The following is a 23,145-nucleotide window of genomic DNA, read 5'->3' on the forward strand; positions in this document are numbered from 1 at the left end:
TTTCCTCCTGCAGTGCTCATAACTTGAAACAACATGGAAACAGTTCATTTTGGAGACATTTGGATTATATTAACGCGACGTGACCTTGCGTTGCAAATGAGATGCTGATCCCATTCCTTTCCTCACTTTTATAGCCTTCTTTGTTCTCCAACCCCGAGGTTTCCGTGGAAATAAAACGATTCCTTTTATAGCCAACCACTAAGATGGCATTAAAATAATAGGAAATATTGTGATTGGCAAACTTTTCCTTTCAAAGTAAATAATTAGAACATACTCAGAAAAAAAGGCTCAATATTGATCCCACTCTTACCTGAAAGACCCCTAAATCATTTTAAAAAAAATCATTAAATTCCATATATCTGCCTCATTCCCTATATGTTGGTTTTGATAGTTGATGATGATCATATCTCGACTAATACCCTAAGCCTTGACACATTGGAACTGCTCTTCATGTGGACAACTGATTGGTTTTCAGGCTGGGCCCCATGGGGACGGTCCCTTTGTGTTTTTGTTTTATGGGAAATTAGTTTTTCAAAGTAAGTAGAGCATACTCAGAAAAGAAAGACTCAATATTGATTCTACTCTTTCCTGAGAGACCCCTGTTTTCTGACTCTTTTCTTACCTTGGAGAAGATATCAGAACCTAATTCGTCGGTTAAAAGCTGTATGAAAATAGCTTAAGTAACAGTTATTTAAATCTTGATCGATGAATAATCCAGTCAGCAAAATTAAACTTCCTACTTTCTAACTTTTAATTTAATTATTTTGACATGCTACAACGAAACTATAAATTTTATTTAAAGCCTAAAGTAGTATATACCGATTGTTTTTGGTGATAAAAGAGAACTTAATAAAATAAAATACGGATTCAAATTACAGCTTTTGATGCACATAATTTTTTGACTTGGAGATGAGATGAAAGCGGCAGAATAAATATTTGTAAGCCAAATAATAATCGTTGCATCAGACCATTTTTGCACGTGACGGTTCCGTCTCGCTCCGAAACGAACTGAAGCCATTTTATTGGTTAGAAGTGACGTAACACTTGGATGTAACCAATAGGAAACATCATATACTGTCTCAGACCGTTGTCACTGTCCGTTCCTGAATCTCGAAAATCACGTTTGTAAAGTCTTCAAGAGTCATAATACCATACACATTATAAGCACAAACTGTAGAACAAAAGGCTTCGATAGCCAGAATACCAAGAACAAGTTAAGAACATTCTATGGGATTGATTACCTATCTCTTCTTAGGAGATTACCAACTAAAAGTATTAAAAAAAAGATAGAAAAGCCTCCTCTCATTTTTCCTGTAACTTGTCTCGAAACTTAAATTTCCTTTCGAAGGGTTTGATGATTTGGCCTATAAATCTGGACCAAAATTTGTGGAAAAATGGAAGAAAATGAGTGGAAATGTCTATTTTTTAGCACTTGTTTTATCGAGTAACAACTTTGTCTTGGTTGGTTGCAAACTTACCTGTTCCTCGTTTGAAGTCTGGGGGGGGGGTGGCTCGGTTAAAAAACAAAATAAGGCCTTTGAAATCGGACCCTCTACCCTTACGATGCACTTTTTTTGAATATTTTGGACCATTTTGAGGCAAAGTATGGTCAGGTTTTTCAAATTCTTTCTCATCTTTGCTCATTCGACCCTTACAGTGCACTTTGGGAAGCTTTGAAAAAAGGACTCGAGTCGACTCTTAAGTGTTACACGTACTGTAGGTCGCTTACCCCGGATGCCTCCCCCTAGGTTTCAAATCAATAAAAAAGTGTCACATCTATGTTGACATGCTGTAAACTCTAAACCCAACACACTGAAAGCTTTATATTAAAATGTAAGTAAGACTTTTCTCTAAGACTCAAAACACCAACTATATATCGTATGAAAATATAAGAATAAGACTTCTTTCATCGGACGATACCATGTCATACCATCAAGTCAGTCCTTCAAACCTTTATGCAAAATATAACTACCTTACGACAGCAGATATCATATATATGAAAGATTTTAAAATTCAAAATGCTCATTTTTTCTTTGAAAATTGTACTAATGGTATTCCCTTGTTAACTTGTATTCATTCTTATTATGTCATATTTTAAAATGCTATTAATCCTTTAAATGCATTAAAAGTATAAAGGAGATAAACTCTTTTGATAAAATGAGTTAAATAACTTAGTAATGAGATTTTTTATAAGATCACATATTTCACAGATTTGACATGGAATAGCTTGATGATTAAAGATTTTTCGGTGCAAGTTATTCCTAGAACTTCCCAACTCTACCACAGGCGATTCTTGAAAGATCTTGCCGTGTGTATGTCTGTTAACTCTTCGAGCATCTAGGGGGGGGGGAGGTCCCTCTTTAAAATCTCAAGATTGATAAGTGCTATGACCTTGAAATCTTGACCGAGATTAATTTCAAGATTTCGTTTTGGCAACCTGGTTGGTTGGTTGGTATTTTACAGACTAGAATGTAAACTTGAGATGCAAAATGCTCGAAGGTTTAACAGACAGACACTCGGCAAGATCTTTCAAGTAAGATGCTGGAAGGGTTAAGGCGAATTCCGTCTATATGAAGAAACAAAAAATACACGTTTTTTTTTTTTATAAGGAACACGTTTATAAGGAACTCGAGGCTGAAAATGGTTCAAAAAATAAGGAATTGTTAAGGAACTGCCCAGGCTGAGAATAAGTGGATTTGAAAATAATGTACCTTATTGGGACTAATTTGACCAAATTTTGATCTTTCAAGGGGCAAAAAGTTCAAAATTTCCTATGTAGTAAGGAACTCGATAAGGAACTTTGAGACTGAAATTCTCTGTAAAAATAAGGAACTCCAGGCTCAGAGCAAAGTTAAGGTTCCTTATAAAAAAAAAACGTGTATTGTTTGTTTGTTGATTCTAACATACCAAACTTTTTCATCAATTCTAACTGCTATGAAGAGCTTAGTTATTCATTCACATCACAAAATTTTAATTTTCTTATAAACTTTTTAAAATGTCAACAATGTTGCTACTGTGTAAAGCTCCCTTCAAACTTTCTGAGAATTTGATTTTAAATTCCCCTCATTTTATGAGTTTTCGTATGAAAACAGTAGAAGCTGAAAGTAAACTAGTGCCACTTTTACGTTTTAGCATTTTGAATTATTATGATTTTTTTTTCCAATTAAAACTTTCATCATTTTTATTGTTTGTATATTTGTTTTTCTCTTTGGAAACAAATATTCATACTTAGATGTTACATATACATACTACGTTTTATAAAGTCTATGATATGAAATTCTTAGAAAACCCCTTCCCCTAGTAAACACAAATTTACGAAAAATTACTAAGGTACTAAGATAGTCGAGATGCCTTGGAGTTTTTACAAGATACTTCAATAATTGGTCATTTAAAGTGATAGAGATGACGCGTTCTTTAAAAAAAGTAATAAGATTCTTTTATTACAACTTAACGACCAACCAAATCAAATAAGAGCTAGTCAAAACTCCAGCTGGTCCCAGATAGTCAAATGAGCCGGCCAATTTTCCATCAGAGAGTATACCATAGCATTACGTTGAATATACGTTTTATTATATACCTAATTCCCCTAACTTGAAAAATATATCCCATCTTGTACTCGGTACCGTGCGATAACTATTACTTATTGTTAAAAGAACGACATATGCGTGTTAATACAGGAATTATAAGGCGCACTCACTACCACTCCTCTCGTGCGTTACAAAAAATCTTGTTTCGACTTGCCGACAATTCTCTTAGTCGTAGCCTGGGTTACCTGACCACCTTCTGCAGTACCATGCGTCGCGTGGCTAGGAGATGTTAATAATTCAAACATTCTTTATTGCATTCTTTATTCTCATATGACAATATGATATAAAAATATGGGTTGATCAACTCAAAGACCCTTGACCTGACCTTCCTAGAAAGATCAAATCCATAGCAGTTCTTGATAGGTTTATAATAGGTTTTGTAAAGGACTAAGTCCTTTGGTACAATTAGGGTGCGCGGTGTGTTTTTAGTCCTGTTCTTTTACAGTATTGAAACCAAGTCATGGTTAAATATTTTTGAATATAGACAGTCGTTATATTATGAAGTAACCTTTATTTAAAGCGCATCATTTAACTTACCTCCTAACATTTGCTTACGCAGTAGTTTTAAACAAAACAAAGAACGACTTTCTCCCCTTTTTCGGCACCGTGCGAGCGCAAACCTGGAGAAATTCTTTTGTTTAGTCTACTTTGTCTTTCTATACCATAAAGAAACAAAAATTGAAATTTTTAACATAAAAGGATTCTAAGTTCGATTGGGCTTTTCCAGAAAAAAACCGTGCACCCCCTGTTGACGAGGTCCAACCTTTTCTGACCTACTCCCTTGGAATTCCAGGCAATTTTAGGATCATACCCCTCTGGAATTCCGAATTTTTACAAATTTTCAATCATTACCCCCTTGGAATTCCGCTTATTTTTGACGGATTTTCGTTGTTGTTCGTCATTTTAGGATTGAGTGTGTTCAACGAAGAAACAAGTGATATCTTACGAAAAACCTTACTCCATCTCATCCAAGAAAATGACAAGAAACAAAAGACAATAGGAGAATTACAAAAGCTCGGCAACAACATTAGTAAAAGGTTTGTGAAGTGAAGTAAAACCACTTTGAAATTTGGGTCAATGTATGGCTCCCGACGTGGGGGGGGGGGGCGGGCAAAAATCATATCGCCCACCGCCCACCGCCAACCATGGTTGGGCCCTTATCTTACCCCTTCAACGGTATATTTAGAACAGGGGTTGGTTTGGGGTTTAAATGCCTGAAAGTATACTTTGTTTTGAAAGTTAAAGGACATCGTTTAACGTTTTATCCTATCATTTGCTGACACAGCAATTTATTTTAAATAAAAGAAAAAACAACTTTCTCCCTCCAACCTACCGTGCCGTTTAACCGTCTTTTGTGTATATCTCGGAGAAAATCTTTTGAAACGACTTGAAACTTTCTGACTTTGATGAAATCTTAAAAGTACTTGTTCTAGGGTCATAGGTCTTCAATATCGGGTTTTATGACTTTATTGTGAAACATGACATAAAACCAAGCTAAAATCGCTCAACACTGAAAATTTTAAAATTGCGATAACTTCTGAAGTATTGATTGAATCATATTCAAATTTTGACACGTGATAGGTATTAACAACGTGAATCAAAAAATATTATAAATAAACTGATGAAGTCATCAAATTTTTTCTTCCTGGAAGTTTGTGTCATGATGGAGAACATCTGTACCAATTTTTATGGCCATAGCTCTTCTAGATCAAAAATAATCGAGGGTGGTAGATTCTACCCCCCCCCCTCCTGGGGCTACAAAAATCAAAAAAGGTTAGGGTTAATAGGGCTAACTGCTTTGTCAGCATAAAATACACTAGGCTGCGCGCATCCCCAAAATTTATTTTGATATAGGGGATGTGTATCGTGTATAAAATTCCTGTCCGAGGGCTACCCCAAATTTGTGATCACATGTTTCAATTTTAAGTTAACTTAAATTAAGTTTCTAAAACTCGAATACGCAAATACGGAGGCAACTCTCGGACGAGAATTTTTTGAACGATACATAGCCCCTACATGAATACATAACAGAGGGGATGCTTGCATCCTAAAGAGGCACGTTTCTTTGCTGAAGTAAAAAAACAAAATGGTAAAGACTATGAACCTGGTTCTTTAGCAAGCCTTCAATCTGGCATTGACCGTTATTTGAAAGAAAAACATTACAACTACTCTATCGTTAAGGACAGAGAGTTTACAAGTTCTCGAGCTGTTTTGGAAGGAAAAGCTAGGTTCTTACGAGAGCAAGGAATGTGAAAAAGACCAAACCAGGCAATCAGCTTAATGAGAGCAGAGGAGGAGACACTGTGGGAGTGTGGTCAATTTGGTATTGAAAATGCATTTTCCCTTATCAACACTATCTGGTGGCAATTTACAATGCATTTTGGTTTGAGAGGTCGTCAGGAGCATCACATAATGAAGGTTGAAGATTTTACATGGAAAGTTGATGAAGAAGGAAGCAAATTTCTCACCTTTGCTGAAAGTTTTTCCAAAACCAGACAAAATGGTCTTCGAGAGATTCACAGATCAGCGCAACCCAAGATGTTTGCTAACGGCTCATCTCGTTGCCCAGTGATAATTTACAAGTTTTATCTCTCAAAACGACCACTATCACTTCAATCATCGGGTCCAATGTATTTGTCTATCAATCATAAATCAGCAACAAATCTTTGGTTCAAAAACCAAAACATGGGTAAAAATACCATTGACTCAATCATGAAGAGAATGATTCAAAATTCTCCTCTTGCGGCATCTTCGTCTGGTAAGGAATTTGACCAACCACTTGAAAGCCAACTATGTTCCTCGTTCAGAGATCCACATCACTGGACACAAAAATGAGGTTAGTTTGGATGCCTAAGACAGCGGTGACAAAGTTGAGCAAAGAAAAATCTCCCATGCTATTAACAACGTCCCTTGCTGCAGTTCTCGGAAAAATATTATACGGAAAAAGTCTGGAACTCGTAAAATATTTATCGTATTTCACTCGAAGTCATGCGATAACTAATACTTATTTTTTATTAAGTATATTAAATTTTCCTTTTCCAGGAACATCGGCAGTTCTCCAATAAAGCCAAACCAAAATGGTATTGATCAAACCAAACACGTGAGTTTCTTTCATCGTGGTTCTTCCTAAAATGGAAAGAGAATTTTCAGTCTTAACCTCCCTTAAACAGGGACGTATTTTATTTATTTGTCCTGATGTCCATTTGTGACTTATCCCCAATTCTAATTGTTCGCAAATTGAGAATTTAATTTGAAAAAGATCATGCTTTTGTTCATTTTGAAGACCGTTCTCCGCCATCCTAAGGCTAACCAGCTCAAAATACAGTGTGGATTCTCAAAGTCTTCAGATTTCTAGTGGAGATGAAATTTCAGTGTATCTTTCTCACCGGGGGCGATTTTTTGCTGTTTGCCGTCTTTTTGATTGGCTTTAGTGGTCCTGTTCATCGAGCTTCGTATAAACACTGGCGACAGTTTCTCACTCCTGGGCAAGCAAAAGGATTGAATGAAGTTTTGAAGTTGTACTCTAATGTTAGCACTAAACCCTACTCGAAAGCGATGTCAATACATCGAGAGCGCTAGATTTAATTTTCGTTCAATATTTGTGATTTAGCGCCTTTTGAAATCAGGATTTGATATCTAGCTTCTTTGCGGGTACCACTTTTGAAAAAAACTCCAATCAAAAATGACGGATATAGCTTTATGGTGGTGGTCCCATACACATTTTCGACCGTAACCGCCACCACCCTAAAACCATCCCAGTCTTTTTTTCGCACCTAAAGACAACAGAAAAAAGTGTAAAACAAGGATTGGATCGAGTTTAGGGTGGTAAATTGAATAATAAAGTGGCACGTGCCTGACCGCGCGACTACGGTCGAAAAGGTGTGTTAGGTCATTGAAACAGGGTTACCGGGGATGTACAAATTATTGGAAAACTTCATTTTTCTTTTGATTACTGAAGACTTTGTCTTCTCTTTCTCAGAGGAAGAAACGCAAAGAGCATCGACCAAGCAACAAATGGAGCATGAACATGACCTCCTCCATTGATGTAAGCTTTATCTGAAATTGTAGCATCATACTTTTACTCTTGCAAATATGACAACACTCTTTACTTACAAAATGATACATGTAAGTTTCAGATATATCATTTCATCACTTCAATGTTTCAATGGCTTAAAATTATTTCCCGTATATAGACGAATAAGAAGCCTTCAAAGCAGAATTTTCGTGAAATTGAAGTCGAATTCATACTTTCCGTCCAGATTAACCAAAGCTGATTGCATGATATTTTAATGGAATACTTTCCTTCACTTTTTTTACTGGCCGATATGTCAACATCGTTCATAATTATTTTAATGCACGGAAAAGATGGCAAACTTCACTGTATTCCACAGCCTAGAAATTTTTTTCTCAAGTAATGACGTGTTCTTCAATAATAGGACTTTCGAGCTACACAAAAACATTTTAGACACCCTTACTATATCGTCATCAAGTCGGATTCCCTAATGTTTTAGATTTTCTGGATTCAAGTTACTGCTTTCATTTTCATTGTTTTTACCTTTTAGGATAGAAAAGAGAAGGATATCAGGTAACCTAGCAACGCTTTTTGAAATGTTATCTTTTATCCGTGGTCTACAATCAAGCTCAAATATATTGAAAATTTTGGCTATTTTAACGTTTTTCAGAATTTAAAGTTCGGGCGAGAATTGCGATTTTACTTTATTTCATTGGATATTCCGATCTCGGAGGTGTTCAGTTGCCTCTAACATTCCAGAAGTAACTTAGTAACTTATTTGTGGTGTTTAAACTTTTGCAGGGAAATTCCCCTTTTTATCAAATATTATGACTTAGGTTATAATTAGAGCATTTGGCTATAGTCCATAAGGTCATTGGTTTATTTCTTTTGCTGGATATTACCAAGAATTGAAAGATTGTTCCTATACGTTTTATCCTCTCGAAGCCAATGGTTTGAGAATTTAATCGCTGAACAACAATTTTGTGAAGAAATGAACATTATTTCTGTCCGATGATATTTCGCTTTCCAGGTATTTTATGGAGCAAAAATACAGCGAGCGTATCAATTCTCTTCAAGATGAACTAGATGTCTTGAGGTATGTCAAATTGTCATTATTATAAGGTTTATGTTAGATAGATTTGACTCGGAAAGTGCATTATAGACCTGCCTGTTATGTATTTACATATACTCGAAAACAATATTTTACAGAAGAATTCTATACTTGTATTTATAATTACAAACTTTAAATTTCCTGATCTAAATAAAGTAGGATTCAATCTAATCGAACCATCAAGTCTCCATATTCCTCAACCTAAGATTCCCATCTTCGCGTCTTAGGATCTTGATAATTAACTTCCGTACTGCAATAGTAAATTACATGTCATATTTGTGCTTACCTATACATAACTCTTCTTCGCGATAAAGAACCTCATTAGACTTGTTACGGTGCGCTTTTCCATGTATATGAGTTTTTTCACAAATCTCGGCGAAGGAGCGTAGAGCTATATTAAGAATTCGAACGACCGATGAACTTGGAACGATACACGGCAAGAATTTTCAAAAAGCAAAATTCGCCCGTTGGAGTCACTGACTTTCATATCTCCCTGGACCAAGCTATATCCGCCATGTTTGATCGAGGTTTTTTAGGAATACACTCTTCTCGAGATGCATAAATTTATTGTTGTCCTCGTTTTCAAACAGATTTCATTGCTATAAAATTACATATTCACAATGATAATTGTGTTGTTTACACCTCATGAGACATATTGAATTTCGAGTACTTTTTTTTAGAGTTAATGTTTGCTATTTGGGAATTTAAACTGGTTTAAATTTATAATTTCATAGCAATGAAATCTGTTTGAAAACGAGGACAACAATAAATTTATGCATCTCGAGAAGAGTGTATTGATTGATACCCGCCGAGAAGAAGCCATTGCAATGTTAAAAATTAACGTCCAACGGCGCTACATCATCAAAAGTATTCGAGGAAAAGTAGATCTAGCGCTCTTGATGCATTTTCACCGCTATTGAGTAGTGCCGCCATTAGGGTACCAATTTCTCCGATCAAAGAATTTTGCTTGACCGGGATTGAGTAACTTTGTCTAGGGATATATAAAGGTTGGTGGTTGGAGTTCGGAGGAGTACAGTCTACATTTGTGCTATTCAAGTCAACGCATAATTCCGAGCAACTACAGTTAGAGTAAACCTTGCAACATATTATTGTCTATTTGGTGCTTTTTGTGTCAACTCGTGTATATTTTTCAAATAAATCGATCAAGATAAGCCCGACAAAGAAGAAAAGCTCCACAACCGATAAAATAGATGCTCCTGTCATCAAACCAACACATCCACCGAAATTCGCGAAAAGGTCTTGCCATGTATATACAGGCTTTTCATTTACAATGTCAACCAAAAATGTGTCATAAGTAAAAGCCAGTGACAAGAAATGATCATTCTTTGTTGAATGATAATGTAACGATAGCTTTATATCTTCCTCAAAGCAAGGCTGTAAGTGACAAACATTGTTGCATTCCTCAAATATTGTCAAATTATCATTTAATTTCCATAGACAAGGTTGGCCAACAGTATCATTAACCGTGTTGGTGAAATTATCGAATTTTCCAGGATTACGCATATAACGCTCATACATAGGTGGGATAGCGCCACATTTCTCGAACACCTTTTCCAAAAAACAGCCTTTCTTGCATTTGTTTACTGTATAATTCCCTATGAACTTATTCTGTTCATAGGTCCCCTTCCCATCGACACACTCAGAATGGGGCTTTCCTAAACGGCTAATCAACCTCTTCTTAATCACCACATTGTAATACCCATTAATAGCCCAATATATGGTAGACGTGGCTCCCGGGAAAGGTTCATTTTCTGGAGTCACCAGGAGTTGAGTCCAACGATCAAACGTTCGATTGGCCTTAATCGTAACGACCAGTTTTTCAGAAATTATGGTTTGTTTGTGTCCTTTAACGGTAAAACAGTTTGTTTGGCTGTCTATGTTCAGTGGTTCTGAAATTCTCTTGCCTAAAAAGTGAGCATAATCACTTGTGAGTTGTGCTACCCATACATATGGAGCGTCGCTGACTGAGAGATTCTCCAACTGTTCTAAAAGGCCCACCGATATCGGGCGCTTAGCTTTTGGATCACCTTTTTCAAAACGATTCTGTTCAAATGATATTGCAGATTGATCGCATATAGTTATAGCAGGGAATTTCATTTCATGTTCAGCCTTCATGGTCGTGTGGGTTTTAACATCGTGTCGTAGAAACGAATCCCAGTGCTCTTTCGAGATCCAAACAGCGGTCGAAAACGAGGCTACAACGAGTACAGACCAGATGAGTTTGGACAGGCTGGAACCAGTTGCTATACGGCTTAGGCCGTGTATTGTAAGGCCTTCAGCGTAACTCTGCATTTTGTCTGAGACTCTCATTTGGCCTTCCTCCTGGTTCTCCTCAATGCTCCCAGTGATCTTCTTTCCTTGGGTTGTCATATTAACATAACAAAGTTGGCTGTTATTCTCATGGTTGGTATTTTGAAGTCTTTTTTCGCGTAAATTTTGAATTTCATTTTCAAGAGAGACAAGTCTCTTTGTCAAATACTCAATCTTTTCATCGTTAGCAGATTCCATTTTCTTATGCTCTTGTTCAATTCGTTCACTTTGCTGTATTAGTATTTTTCGAACCCCTGCGTCAATTCGATTAACTTATGAAGGAAAATGAACAATATTTTTACAATATTTTCATTAATATATGAGCTTCAAGCTGTGAACAAAGTTTACTTTAGTTCAAATTATTTCAAAAGATGAAAATGAAACGGTGACAAAAAGGACCATTTCCAACTTTTTATTGAAAACTCATCATATCACCAACAGTAATTTTAAATCCTACCTACTGTAGGGATATTCAAAGTTTAATAAGAGGATTATTTTAGTTTTATAAAATGCCGAAAAGAAAATTCGATTTTTCTCCCTAAGATATCAGAGCTTCAACATAGAAAAACATCGGTCGAAATGTCAGAATAATAATTTCATGGGACCTAGAACCGACAAAAAAGAGACAATTTAAGAGCAAATCCGAGACTCTGAGGAAAGGATTTCAAATATCTAATTAATAAAAATAGGATAAAACCAGGGGGGGGTACAAAGGCAGGGTACTAACCCATAGCCTGGTGGTGGTGTCTAATTTTGCATTTCAAAAAAGTTAGTACCCTTTAGGGGGTGGTGTCTCTATTTTTTACAGCAAAATTGAAGTAGTACCCGGTACTAAATATGGGTGGGTGGTACTAAAAAGAAATTGAGTGAAAAATCAAGTTAGTACCCTATGGGTTAGTACCCTGCCTCTGTACCCCCCCCCTGATAAAACTCGTGAAGTATTCCGATTTAGCTTTTAAGAATTAGACAACAAAAAATACACTCGACTCTCTCTAATCCGAATCTCTAATATTTAAATCCTTCTTTAATTCGAACTAAAATATTGGTCCCATCAGCTGGAGAGTGGTTGAAATTATTCTAATTCGCGAATCTTTCTCTAATTCGAAGAAAACTTTTGATCTCTTGACGATCGAATTAAAGAGAGTAAACTGTATTTGCTCCACAGATATCTGTAAAGCCCGAAGGGCTAGATAGGCAACTTCAAGCTTTCTCCAGCAAAAAAAAGTGAAACAAAAATTTGACTTTTTAAATTTCGTGCCGATGGATAGGATCTAGCATTTTAATTGTTTTCGGAGCGCGAGATAAAAAAAGTAGGCGGCAAACGCTATTTCACATCTCTCAAACCGGTGTAATTGCATATTTTAGTCACGTGACTCTGGTAGGAAATCCTTCCAAAGATGAGCTTCACTTTTTGACCAAGGCCGCAAATCTAGCCCTTCGGGCTTTACAGATCTGTGATTTGCTCTTATAAAAAGAGTGTAGGGAGACGTACATAGATTATAGGGTGGTATAAACAGAATACCAGGGTTCAAAGGGGTAGTGAGTCTCTCAATCTCCAAAAAGTAAGAAAGTCTGTGACCATTAAAACCATCATTTAACTAACATAAGCTCATGGAATGCAAAAGCTTTAACAGATTTGAAATTTAAAAAAGATCAATTTATATACGCATTGTACTGTACAAATTGAACAATCTTTCCTTTACTAGAAAATCTATTGAGTCTTTCGATATTTCTAAGACGAAAACATCAAGAAACTCTGATATCCTTCCACAAGAGCGTGATAAACATTCAACTGACAAGAAACCACTTCCAAACAATGTAGTAAGAGAACAGCAACATCAACTAAAGATTCCGCAATCACAACACAAGCAGATTACTGAAGATCGCCAACATAGTCAGAGAGGAGAAACTCACCGATCAAAGAAAAGTGAAGACACTGCAATAGCGCTTGAAACACTTCTGGATGATATTTATCTGAAAGATGCCACATCTGCTAAGGTATTTGAAAATTCGCTGTCGTAGGACCCTTAGATATTGTAACAATACACGCTTTTATAGCAGAACAATTTTATAAGAACACGATGCTGAAAATTGACCAAAACCTAAGAGCAAATTAAGAATAATCTGAGCCTCAGATTTCAGAAATTACTAATAAAGTACTGATTTTAAACCCATTTCAAGTTTTAAGTAAAGAAAATAAGCGTATATGGAACATCGTAGAAACATTTAATCCTCAAAAGCGCCTTTTTATCTGTTTTACTGTATCGATTTTCAACCACCTGATCTTACCAAAAGACACCCTCCGTTTATTTTTTTTTGCTTGATTTTGACTCTACTTATCTTTTTAACGGGGTATTCAAAAGCATAATTCCCAGCCCCTTCGACAAATAGGATATTCCCCTCGTTTTTTCCAAATTTGATTTTTTTCCAACTACACCGTTTAGTCCAGCCCTCCCCCCCGTTTATTACCTTATTCATTTTATGTTCGCCAAATGCGTTAAATTGACACTATTCTGACTTTTCAGTCAGGACTTAGGATGAAGCCACCAAGTTATTTGGTTTGCTCATGATATCCTTTTTTCCCAGAAATACAAGAAGAAGTGCGCATCCCTCAAATCACAAATTCACATTCTTCAATCTGAAAACCAACAGTTATCAAATGCTTTGGAAATGAAAAACGAGAAGAATAGTCATCAAAATCAGATTCAAATCAACCAAGAAGTTTCATCATCTGATGAAGGTGGTTTTCCAACATACAGAATATCACCAAGATATTGTGGTGCTGGAGCTGATGGTAGTGCTAGACCCACGTCTACCTCTGGGCAAGTTCCTTCTGCCAGAGACAAGCATTACAATGGAAATATCAGACCCCTGTCAACTGCTCGCCAAATGGCTTCTGCAAGAGATCATTCAACTTCAGAAGCGATTAAGGTAAATAAATTAAACGTACTAGTAACGTTTGGTCTTGCCTAATAACTCCTGAATATAAGGTTTGCAATGGCTGATGGCGAGTTTATGTTGTAAAACTCTAACATGTGCCATGCTTAGAGAAAGAAAATGTCGTGGCATCCTTAATGGCACATCTTCATTCGCAAACCTAGGCTTGCATAATCTCATCATTAGGTCATGTTTCCAATTGTGGTTCTGGTGATCCTGGTTGATCAAATGGTGTGCATCGAAAGCTGTGTTTTTTTTACTTTTAAAGATGGTGCGTTATTCTGCTTCAGGCAGGAAAGAGTAGCTCTATCTAGTGCTTATGATATTTGTGAATGTGAGCCACTGACCTTTACTACTCAATAGCAGTGTAAATGCATCGAGAGCGCTAGATTTACGTTCCCTCGAATACTTTTGATGATGTAGCGCCGTTAGACGTTAATTTTTAACACTGCAATGTCTGCTTTGCGAGTACCAATTCAAAAAAAACTTCGATCAAAGATGGCGGATATAGCTTGGTCCAGGGATATATAAGGGTCAGTGATTTGAGCACCCTATCATTTATTACCTTTAGCTGCTAGAGAACTTGAACGAGATAGTCACTGGTGAAAGTGGAATGACCTACATTGAAATCTTGGACAATCGAATTGAATTATTGAGGCAAATTATGGAATGGAAAGCTGATCAATCGAGATTAGAGGTGCAAAAATTATTAGGATTTTGAAGTTCGAAGATATGTTTTCCGTTAAACGTCTATCGAAAGCTATTTGTTGATTTTTATACACCTACTAACCTTTCTGCCAATAGTCAGAATCGTAGACCTCTATAGATTTCCTATATAGATCCTAGATAAGAAACTCTTTTCGCTAGATGATGAACAGAAGCCTATTTCGTCAAAAGCTATGAAGGAGCTTGGGTCCCGTCGTTTTAGACTGAAAATACGAACGTAATCGCATTATTGTGTTAGACAAGCTAATTGTATTGAAATTTTTTTATTATTTTTTTTTTACGAAAAACTCTTTCAGGAAATCTATGACGCTTTACAATCGCTACAAGAGGAACTAGCTCCACCTTTAAACCCACCTTTAACTGCAACCACTGCGGGAAAACCACCTACCTTGATGTTCGGAGCTTCTCCTTCTCAAAGTCAAGACATTTTGAAACTCATCCAAAATATGAGAAGAGCTTATAAAAAGAATCAAGGTTTGATCAAAGCTAATACGCAACGTTTAACGTTTTTTATAAGAATGAGTTCCATTTTCTGCGAAAACTTGGGAACTAATTAAGAACAATCCCAGTCTCAGCTTTCAAAAATGGCTTAAGAAAATAGTGATTTTGAGTCGTTTTAAAGTAAAAGTATATATGCAATACAATTAAAGAACAAACATTTAAGCTCGAAAATGGAACAAAAAAATTTATAACAGCTGAAGTCTCATATTAATACCTCAGCTAAAATTTATTGGCTCTTATAAAAAAGAACCCTTGGAAAAAAATTTTAAAGTGAGAGTGGACAAACTAAAATTAGTTGTCCGTCCCCTGGAAATTCAAGAATAACTTTTTACCCCCCCCCCCTGGAAAAATGAAAAAACACTTCTTTAGACCCCCTGGAAATTCTTATCGGATTTACCCCCTGAAATATTCGTCCACCCCCTGTATGGTCATAAAATGAAATGGCCCATTAACAAGAGATTTTGGTTTGGTCCGATATCAGCTAAATCAATGAATAATATAATAAAATCGCATATGGATATTTCATTTTCAGAGCCAATCTTTACCAATATTGATCTATCTGAGGATTCATTAACATCAGACCAAATGAGAGCCGTTATCCACCATTTTATGAAGCTTTTCGACGTCAAGAAAGAAAGCGCTGTATACACACGCATTTACGACCTCTATAATCGTTATTACGAGGTTTTGAACGCGTTAAATTCAATTCATCACATGTTACATTTAAGTAAGTAGTATTCTGTCTATTAGAAGTATCTAAGAAGCCATCTTTTTTTGCAAACCATGTTCTGTTGAGGATTGAAGTTTGGATATTTGACGCGGATAGTCAAGTAATGTAAGATTTTGACGAACACACATGGTCCTTAAAGAAAGTGACATGGTTACCGTATGGAGATCAATTGTCGTGTCCCTATAGTTGTGCTCGATGGACAGATCTTACTCTGTACCAGAGTGTATCTCACGTTTATCGCTTCGTAGTACACTCTGTTGTCTGTTTGATAAAAAAATTCCCGTACAGAGACCTCTGCGATTAAGTATGATTTATAAATAGCTACACTTCTCTCATCGTTTCCCCTCTCTCACCAAAACTCGATCGCAGCGGTCAGTTTGAAAAATATCAAGTGAGAAAAGACAATCGGACGCTCTGCGGTAATGAATTTTGAAATTAGTCGTAGATACTGGGTCTGTGTAGGCTGGACAGATCTAAGAAGCACAGTTTGACCATTTCAACTCAAACGTAAACCTTTTGAGAAAAGATCGGATCCTATGTTTGCTAAGCTACCTTATATATTCCTTCGTTTCAAGCGTAAAACCCATTCTCCTAATCTAGTGTAAGCTTAGGCCTAAAAGCCTGGATCTGTTTATTGTCCAGATAAAGGTTTGTTAAATGTCTAGGATATCTAATGTGCCCCCCTCCTATTCTATATTTTATTGATTCATCTCATTCATTACACCAATATTTCCCTTTTTTCGAACTTTTCAGAAAAAGAGAACGGTGTAAATGACATAGTAAACGCTGTCGGAAAACTTACAAAGTTAAAGAAACATCTCCGTGCTCAAAAGATTGACAGGTTTGTCTTGAGTTTGATTTTTAATTACTTTATATCAACATGCTGATATGTTTAGCCCCCTTTTAAGTTGTTTTTTTAATATTAATAATGAGTATACGTCATTTTTCAAATGTAGCATTAGCCTATTACAATCAAATAACTCCGAAGGCTTTCCCGGCACGCTATAAAACAAGTCTAGGTTGCCCTATTTTTTTTAATTTCGCTTAGCGAAAGTATTACGATAGCCTTTCTGCGGCGGCGGCGGGGGAGAATTTTTTTGGGGCGAAGATTATGGCGTTGGCGTTTGACCTGGGCGTTCTCTGGTTAGTTGGTTCGGTATACTATGGAGATAATCATAAGTCGCGTTTTTTTTTGCTCTGTTTGTTTTTTTATTTATTTTCTTATAAGCATATACTTTATAAGAATCAACTCAATAACTCTTGATAGACGGTGATATACCTTTCGGTAATTAGTTCTTACAAAGTAAACAAGGGACAGCAAACAATATGAGCATATTTATTTTTCTTATAAGCATATACTTTATAAGAATCAAATCAATAACTCTTGATAGAAGGTGATATACCTTTCGGTAATTAGTTCTTACAAAGTAAACAAAGGATGGCGAACAATATGAGCATATTTTTTTTTTTATAAGCATATACTTTATAAGAATCAACTCAATAACTCTTGATAGATGGTGATATACCTTTCGGTAATTAGTTCTTACAAAGTAAACAAGGGACAGCGAACAATATGAGCATATTTATTTTTCTTATAAGCATATACTTTATAAGAATCAACTCAATAACTCTTGATAGATGGGGATATACCTTTCGGTAATTAGTTCTTTCAAAGTAAACAAGGGACAGCAAACAATATGAGCATATTTATTTTTCTTATAAGCATATACTTTATAAGAATCAAATCAATAACTCTTGATAGAAGGTGATATACCTTTCGGTAATTAGTTCTTACAAAGTAAACAAAGGATGGCGAACAATATGAGCATATTTATTTTTCTTATAAGCATATACTTTATAAGAATCAAATCAATAACTCTTGATAGAAGGTAATATACCTTTCGGTAATTAGTTCTTACAAAGTAAACAAAGGATGGCGAACAATATGAGCATATTTATTTTTCTTATAAGCATATACTTTATAAGAATCAACTCAATAACTCTTGATAGATGGTGATATACCTTTCGGTAATTAGTTCTTACAAAGTAAACAAGGGACAGCGAACAATATGAGCATATTTATTTTTCTTATAAGCATATACTTTATAAGAATCAACTCAATAACTCTTGATAGATGGGGATATACCTTTCGGTAATTAGTTCTTTCAAAGTAAACAAGGGACAGCAAACAATATGAGCATATTTATTTTTCTTATAAGCATATACTTTATAAGAATCAACTCAATAACTCATGATAGACGGTGATATATCTTTCGGTAATTACTTCTTACAAAGTAAACAAAGGATGGCGAACAATATGAGCATATTTATTTTTCTTATAAGCATATACTTTATAAGAATAACTCAATAACTCATGATAGACGGTGATATATCTTTCGGTAATTACTTCTTACAAAGTAAACAAAGGATGGCGAACAATATGAGCATATTTATTTTTCTTATAAGCATATACTTTATAAGAATCAACTCAATAACTCATGATAGACGGTGATATATCTTTCGGTAATTACTTCTTACAAAGTAAACAAAGGATGGCGAACAATATGAGCATATTTATTTTTCTTATAAGCATATACTTTATAAGAATCAACTCAATAACTCTTGATAGATGGGGATATACCTTTCGGTAATTAGTTCTTTCAAAGTAAACAAGGGACAGCAAACAATATGAGCATATTTATTTTTCTTATAAGCATATACTTTATAAGAATCAACTCAATAACTCATGATAGACGGTGATATATCTTTCGGTAATTACTTCTTACAAAGTAAACAAAGGATGGCGAACAATATGAGCATATTTATTTTTCTTATAAGCATATACTTTATAAGAATCAACTCAATAACTCATGATAGACGGTGATATATCTTTCGGTAATTACTTCTTACAAAGTAAACAAAGGATGGCGAACAATATGAGCATATTTATTTTTCTTATAAGCATATACTTTATAAGAATCAACTCAATAACTCATGATAGACGGTGATATATCTTTTCGGTAATTACTTCTTACAAAGTAAACAAAGGATGGCGAACAATATGAGCATATTTATTTTTCTTATAAGCATATACTTTATAAGAATCAACTCAATAACTCTTGATAGACGGTGATATACCTTTCGGTAATTAGTTCTTACAAAGTAAACAAGGGACAGCAAACAATATGAGCATATTTATTTTTCTTATAAGCATATACTTTATAAGAATCAACTCAATAACTCATGATAGACGGTGATATATCTTTCGGTAATTAGTTCTTACAAAGTAAACAAGGGATGGCGAACAATATGAGCATATTTATTTTTCTTATAAGCATATACTTTATAGAATCAACTCAATAACTCTTGATTGACGGTGATATACCTTTCGGTAATTAATTCTTACAAAGTAAACAAGGGATGGTGTAAAGTATGAGCATTTTTACTTTTCTTGTAAGCATATACTTTATAAGAATCAAATAAATAACTCTTGATAGACGGTGAGATACCTTTCGGTAATTAGTTCTTACAAAGTAAACAAGGGACGGCGCACAATGTGAGCATATTTATTTTTTATAAGCATATACTTTGTAAGAGTTCTTAAAAATTAAACAGCAATTGTTCTTAAATTGGTCTTATTTTTTTAGTGATTTTAAGTCTCCTTGTTCTTGTAAAATTGTTTCATCAAGGCTCGATGTAAAGTAGATTTCAGATTATCTTTAATATCTACTTCTTCTTTTTCCCATGCAGTTCAAATTCTAGGCGAAATTTTCGACTTCAAGTCGTCTTGTTTTATATTTAAATAAATCAATTAGTCATAGAAAATTTTCAAAATTATTGACGAATATTTGTCAATGCCTCAGTGACACCGACATCATAAATCGCCGAAGAAAAGTTCTGTGTGGTTCTACTACCACGAAAACACGTATATATTGCTCTAATGAGCATAAAGTTCAGTTTGCGAAAAAAACACGAAACAGTCTCTGAATATCATAATCGTTCTTTGTTTGAAATCATATATGAGAGTCTCTTAATAAATTTTAGACATTCTCGACCAGTTCCACCAGTTGCTGCGAATACGAGGGGAGTGAATGAGCCGTGCTCAATTTGAAGAACTCATTCGTTGTACTCTCGTTTTTTATCATTTTCATTTACGACGTAACTTCGCGTCGGATCTTAAGTGGCATACCTCTTCGCTAATGGGTTGAAAACCCTTACATCAAAAAATGCTTTCTGGCCGGTCACCCAAAATCCTCTTGCTGATACATCGAGTCTGGCTTCACGAGATGTGTTGGCAGATTTCGGTAGAGTTTCAATACCTACTAACGGCTGTAGGGTTGGTTCTTTCTGGACATCTCGGCAAACCTTTGATAGCTGGTTTGCTATAAAGTCGCGGATCTCGTTGTGCCTCATTGATACGAAACCACCTTTTTTGCACGTCAGGGCATGTTCGAGCGAGAACGGAGTTCCACATTCGCAATGAGAAGGTGTACGTTGTAATGCCCACCCGTAACGATTAAGTCAACGAAACATTGCTTGTTGAGAGTGTACCCTTCGGTTTTGAACAGGCAAAGTCGTGGTGTTGTCGATTGAGCTCCATCAGCTGGACTTGATTTCTTTGGAGGGTCGTTGTGAGGTGAAGAACGATGTTGCTATTTCGTTCTCTCTTTTCTTTCTTGATTTCGTTTTTCTTTGTAGGCAGTCGAGGATCAAGTTTATATGCGTATTCTTGGCTTATGATTGTATCGGATAGATTGGATGTGATGAGTTTAGAGTTCTTATATTCATGCTGGCACAGTTCACTGAAGATCGGAATCGCAAGACCCCCATCTCTCGCTGGCAACGATAGCAGTAATCTCTCTTCCTCGTTGACTGAAATGCCACCAGTGATTGCTGGAATGAATTTTGTTGTGACTATGTTGTCCAGCGGAACCATGTTATCAGATATTTCTGGTATTGTTCTCATCAAGAATGTAAGCTTACTTTTGAATCCACTTACAAAACAGGCGTATGCACATTGTGGTTCTATGAGAGCTATTTTCGAAAGTATAAGGAGCTCATCACATCGTCAACGTGTGTATCTCGGAATGAATTTGGCCCGATATTCAACTTCAGCTTTCGAACGTTGACCTGCTTTGACGATCAGCCAAGATTTCTTTTCTTCGGGATAGTATCCGAACAATGGACCGAGTCTGCACAGATTATTCCACCAACATCTGATACCACTGATCTTGCCTGCAGCAGAAAAATCGTCAGCGTAGGCTTCGGCTTTCGTTTGATCCAGATGGCTCTCTGGCGTTGCATTTATCACCATCAGTAGCAGAGGTATCGTTGCGATTGCATAAACTGTCATAGCGATCGGGTCTCCTTGAGTCGTACCTTCTTGTGAGAGCAGCTCGAAGCCTCCAATAACAAAAAGACGGGTTTGAATAGCAGTTGGAAACAAATCCTGAGACTTCCAGGCAGATGACTTTGATGTTGTGTAGGAAGGCTTTTCGGTTTACTGCATTGAATGCGTTACTTGCGTCAATTAGCAGGACGGCTTCAGTCTTCTCCTCGTCATAAATTAATTTCATGGCATGGATGGCAGCCTCACAGCCACCTTCCTGTCCGGCACGGACCTGAAGAGACGTGACTGATTTAATGATACGATCGCGAGTGGTAGCGACAACAGCAGACAATTCTTCGGAGGATTTCTCCAACACCGTTCGGCCTGAGTCCTGGGTCCCCTTTTAAATTTCCGTTCAGGAAATTCGATAAGCATTGAAGATCTCATCAATTTTTAAGGGAAATTGTCGTTCTTGAAAGTTTCGCGACGGTGGTTTACGTCGAATGAGCAATTCCATTTTATATTCATACATTTGACGAACATTTCCAGGGTGTAATCCGACACGAATTTCGAGGAGGTCTAAAGGAATGTTTTTTTTTTTCCAGGGGGTGCTATTCTATAATTTCCAGGGGGTTGAAGGACTGATTTTAGTTCGTCCACCACCCTCACTTTAAGGCATGAGAAAACTCTTTCAAGAGGGTCTTTTGAGAATTCTCCATTTTCGAGGGGTTGGTTAAAAAAATTAAAAATTTTCCAGGGGTCATCCACACATTTCCAAGAATTTTTCTTTCGCCTTGAAATGGTCTTGAAGCAGCCCAATTAAAGTGTCAATTGAATTTTGTTTTTATGACGAAAAGACAACAAAGTTCCATCCCATGGATTATTCTGTAACAAGGATACGACATCAGTTACTTTAAAAGCAATTTATTTATTAACAGAGTGATGAACCAAGTTGAGCAGTATGATCAATTTTACGAAGAATTCCATAAACTCGTCCAAGAACTTAAAGATACGTTGGGTAAGAACAAAAATTGCTTAAAATCTTGTAGACCTGTTCCATACGACCTTTGATGAATCAGAAGTTTAATTCTTAACAACACACGGGTTGAAAAATTATACAGTGCAATAAAAACATGTGATTACTCGAAAATTAAAGCGTCATTTGACTTTAGACTTTAATTTTGCAACCCGTGTATTTCAGGTTGACTGTCTTTCTTTTATAAGAGCAATGCGGCTCAAAATCCCCAACAAAACAAGAATAATTTGAAAATAATACTGAGCCTGAAATGACCCAATTTCAAGCAATTTAGAGGTTAAAGTCGTAAAAATTGGGCACAACGCCTAAAATACCTCATTTACATCCCATAAACAAGAGCAGAAATTGAACAATTTTAGGCTCAAAGTGCCAAAAAAAATGTGAACTTCATCACGTCGAATTGAATTTAAAAAACATTTCAAGTGACTACAGTTAGTATCTCCTCTAATAATTCTTCCTTTTCCTTGTTTGTAGGTGTGTCAGAACTGGAGGATATTTTACCAGCTGTTAAGCTTCTTCAACAGTAGGAAATATATTGTTATCTTATTGGCCCTTTCTACATCTACGTTGTTGATGTCATATTGTTAGGTCTGTGGTGGAATAAAGGCCGGCGTTAAAAGGACCAATCAGGTCCCAAATTTTGTAATGACGGCTTGAAAAGGTTAACTTTGTCAGGTTCTATGTCAGGGGGTATGTAGAACTGTTTTTCTTGGTGATATCCACATTCAGAATCCTTTATTTATAAAGGTGTACCTTATCAGCTTTTTTACGTCGGTAGTGCTTCTAGACGTATTTTTTGATCAAGAAAATTTCGTTAAAGGGATCGATAACTTACTGGGCTTATA

General features: G+C 35.9%; 2 protein-coding genes across 2 annotated transcripts in view; one reads left to right on the forward strand and one right to left on the reverse strand.

Moving 5' to 3' along the window:
* The window catches only part of LOC136817785 (centrosomal protein of 70 kDa-like), a 75,422-nt gene extending 52,288 nt beyond the window's left edge, over positions 1–23,134 (forward strand). Inside the window, exons 4-16 of the mRNA XM_067074102.1 lie at positions 4,495–4,624; positions 6,630–6,687; positions 7,567–7,632; positions 8,150–8,172; positions 8,630–8,695; positions 12,748–13,039; positions 13,628–13,972; positions 14,550–14,675; positions 15,001–15,178; positions 15,738–15,932; positions 16,689–16,776; positions 22,203–22,282; positions 22,775–23,134. Coding sequence (XP_066930203.1) covers positions 4,495–4,624; positions 6,630–6,687; positions 7,567–7,632; positions 8,150–8,172; positions 8,630–8,695; positions 12,748–13,039; positions 13,628–13,972; positions 14,550–14,675; positions 15,001–15,178; positions 15,738–15,932; positions 16,689–16,776; positions 22,203–22,282; positions 22,775–22,827 — 1,700 coding nt within the window. The 3' untranslated portion in view covers positions 22,828–23,134. The remainder of the gene's footprint in view (positions 1–4,494; positions 4,625–6,629; positions 6,688–7,566; positions 7,633–8,149; positions 8,173–8,629; positions 8,696–12,747; positions 13,040–13,627; positions 13,973–14,549; positions 14,676–15,000; positions 15,179–15,737; positions 15,933–16,688; positions 16,777–22,202; positions 22,283–22,774) is intronic.
* LOC136817786 (acid-sensing ion channel 2-like) lies at positions 9,429–11,305 on the reverse strand. Its single transcript, XM_067074103.1, has one exon. It carries the CDS (start codon positions 11,237–11,239, stop codon positions 9,824–9,826), a length of 1,416 nt encoding a protein of 471 aa, XP_066930204.1. The 5' UTR covers positions 11,240–11,305; the 3' UTR covers positions 9,429–9,823.
* Positions 23,135–23,145: the final 11 nt, after the last annotated feature.

This window comes from Clytia hemisphaerica, unplaced genomic scaffold, assembly GCF_902728285.1.
Source record: "Clytia hemisphaerica strain Z4C2 unplaced genomic scaffold, Clytia hemisphaerica genome assembly, whole genome shotgun sequence".
NCBI lineage: Eukaryota > Metazoa > Cnidaria > Hydrozoa > Leptothecata > Clytiidae > Clytia > Clytia hemisphaerica.

Coding starts and splice junctions, on each gene's coding strand:
- LOC136817786 (XM_067074103.1), bottom strand. CDS start 11,239: ATGGAATCTGCTAACGATGAAAAGATTGAGTATTTGACAAAGAGACTT.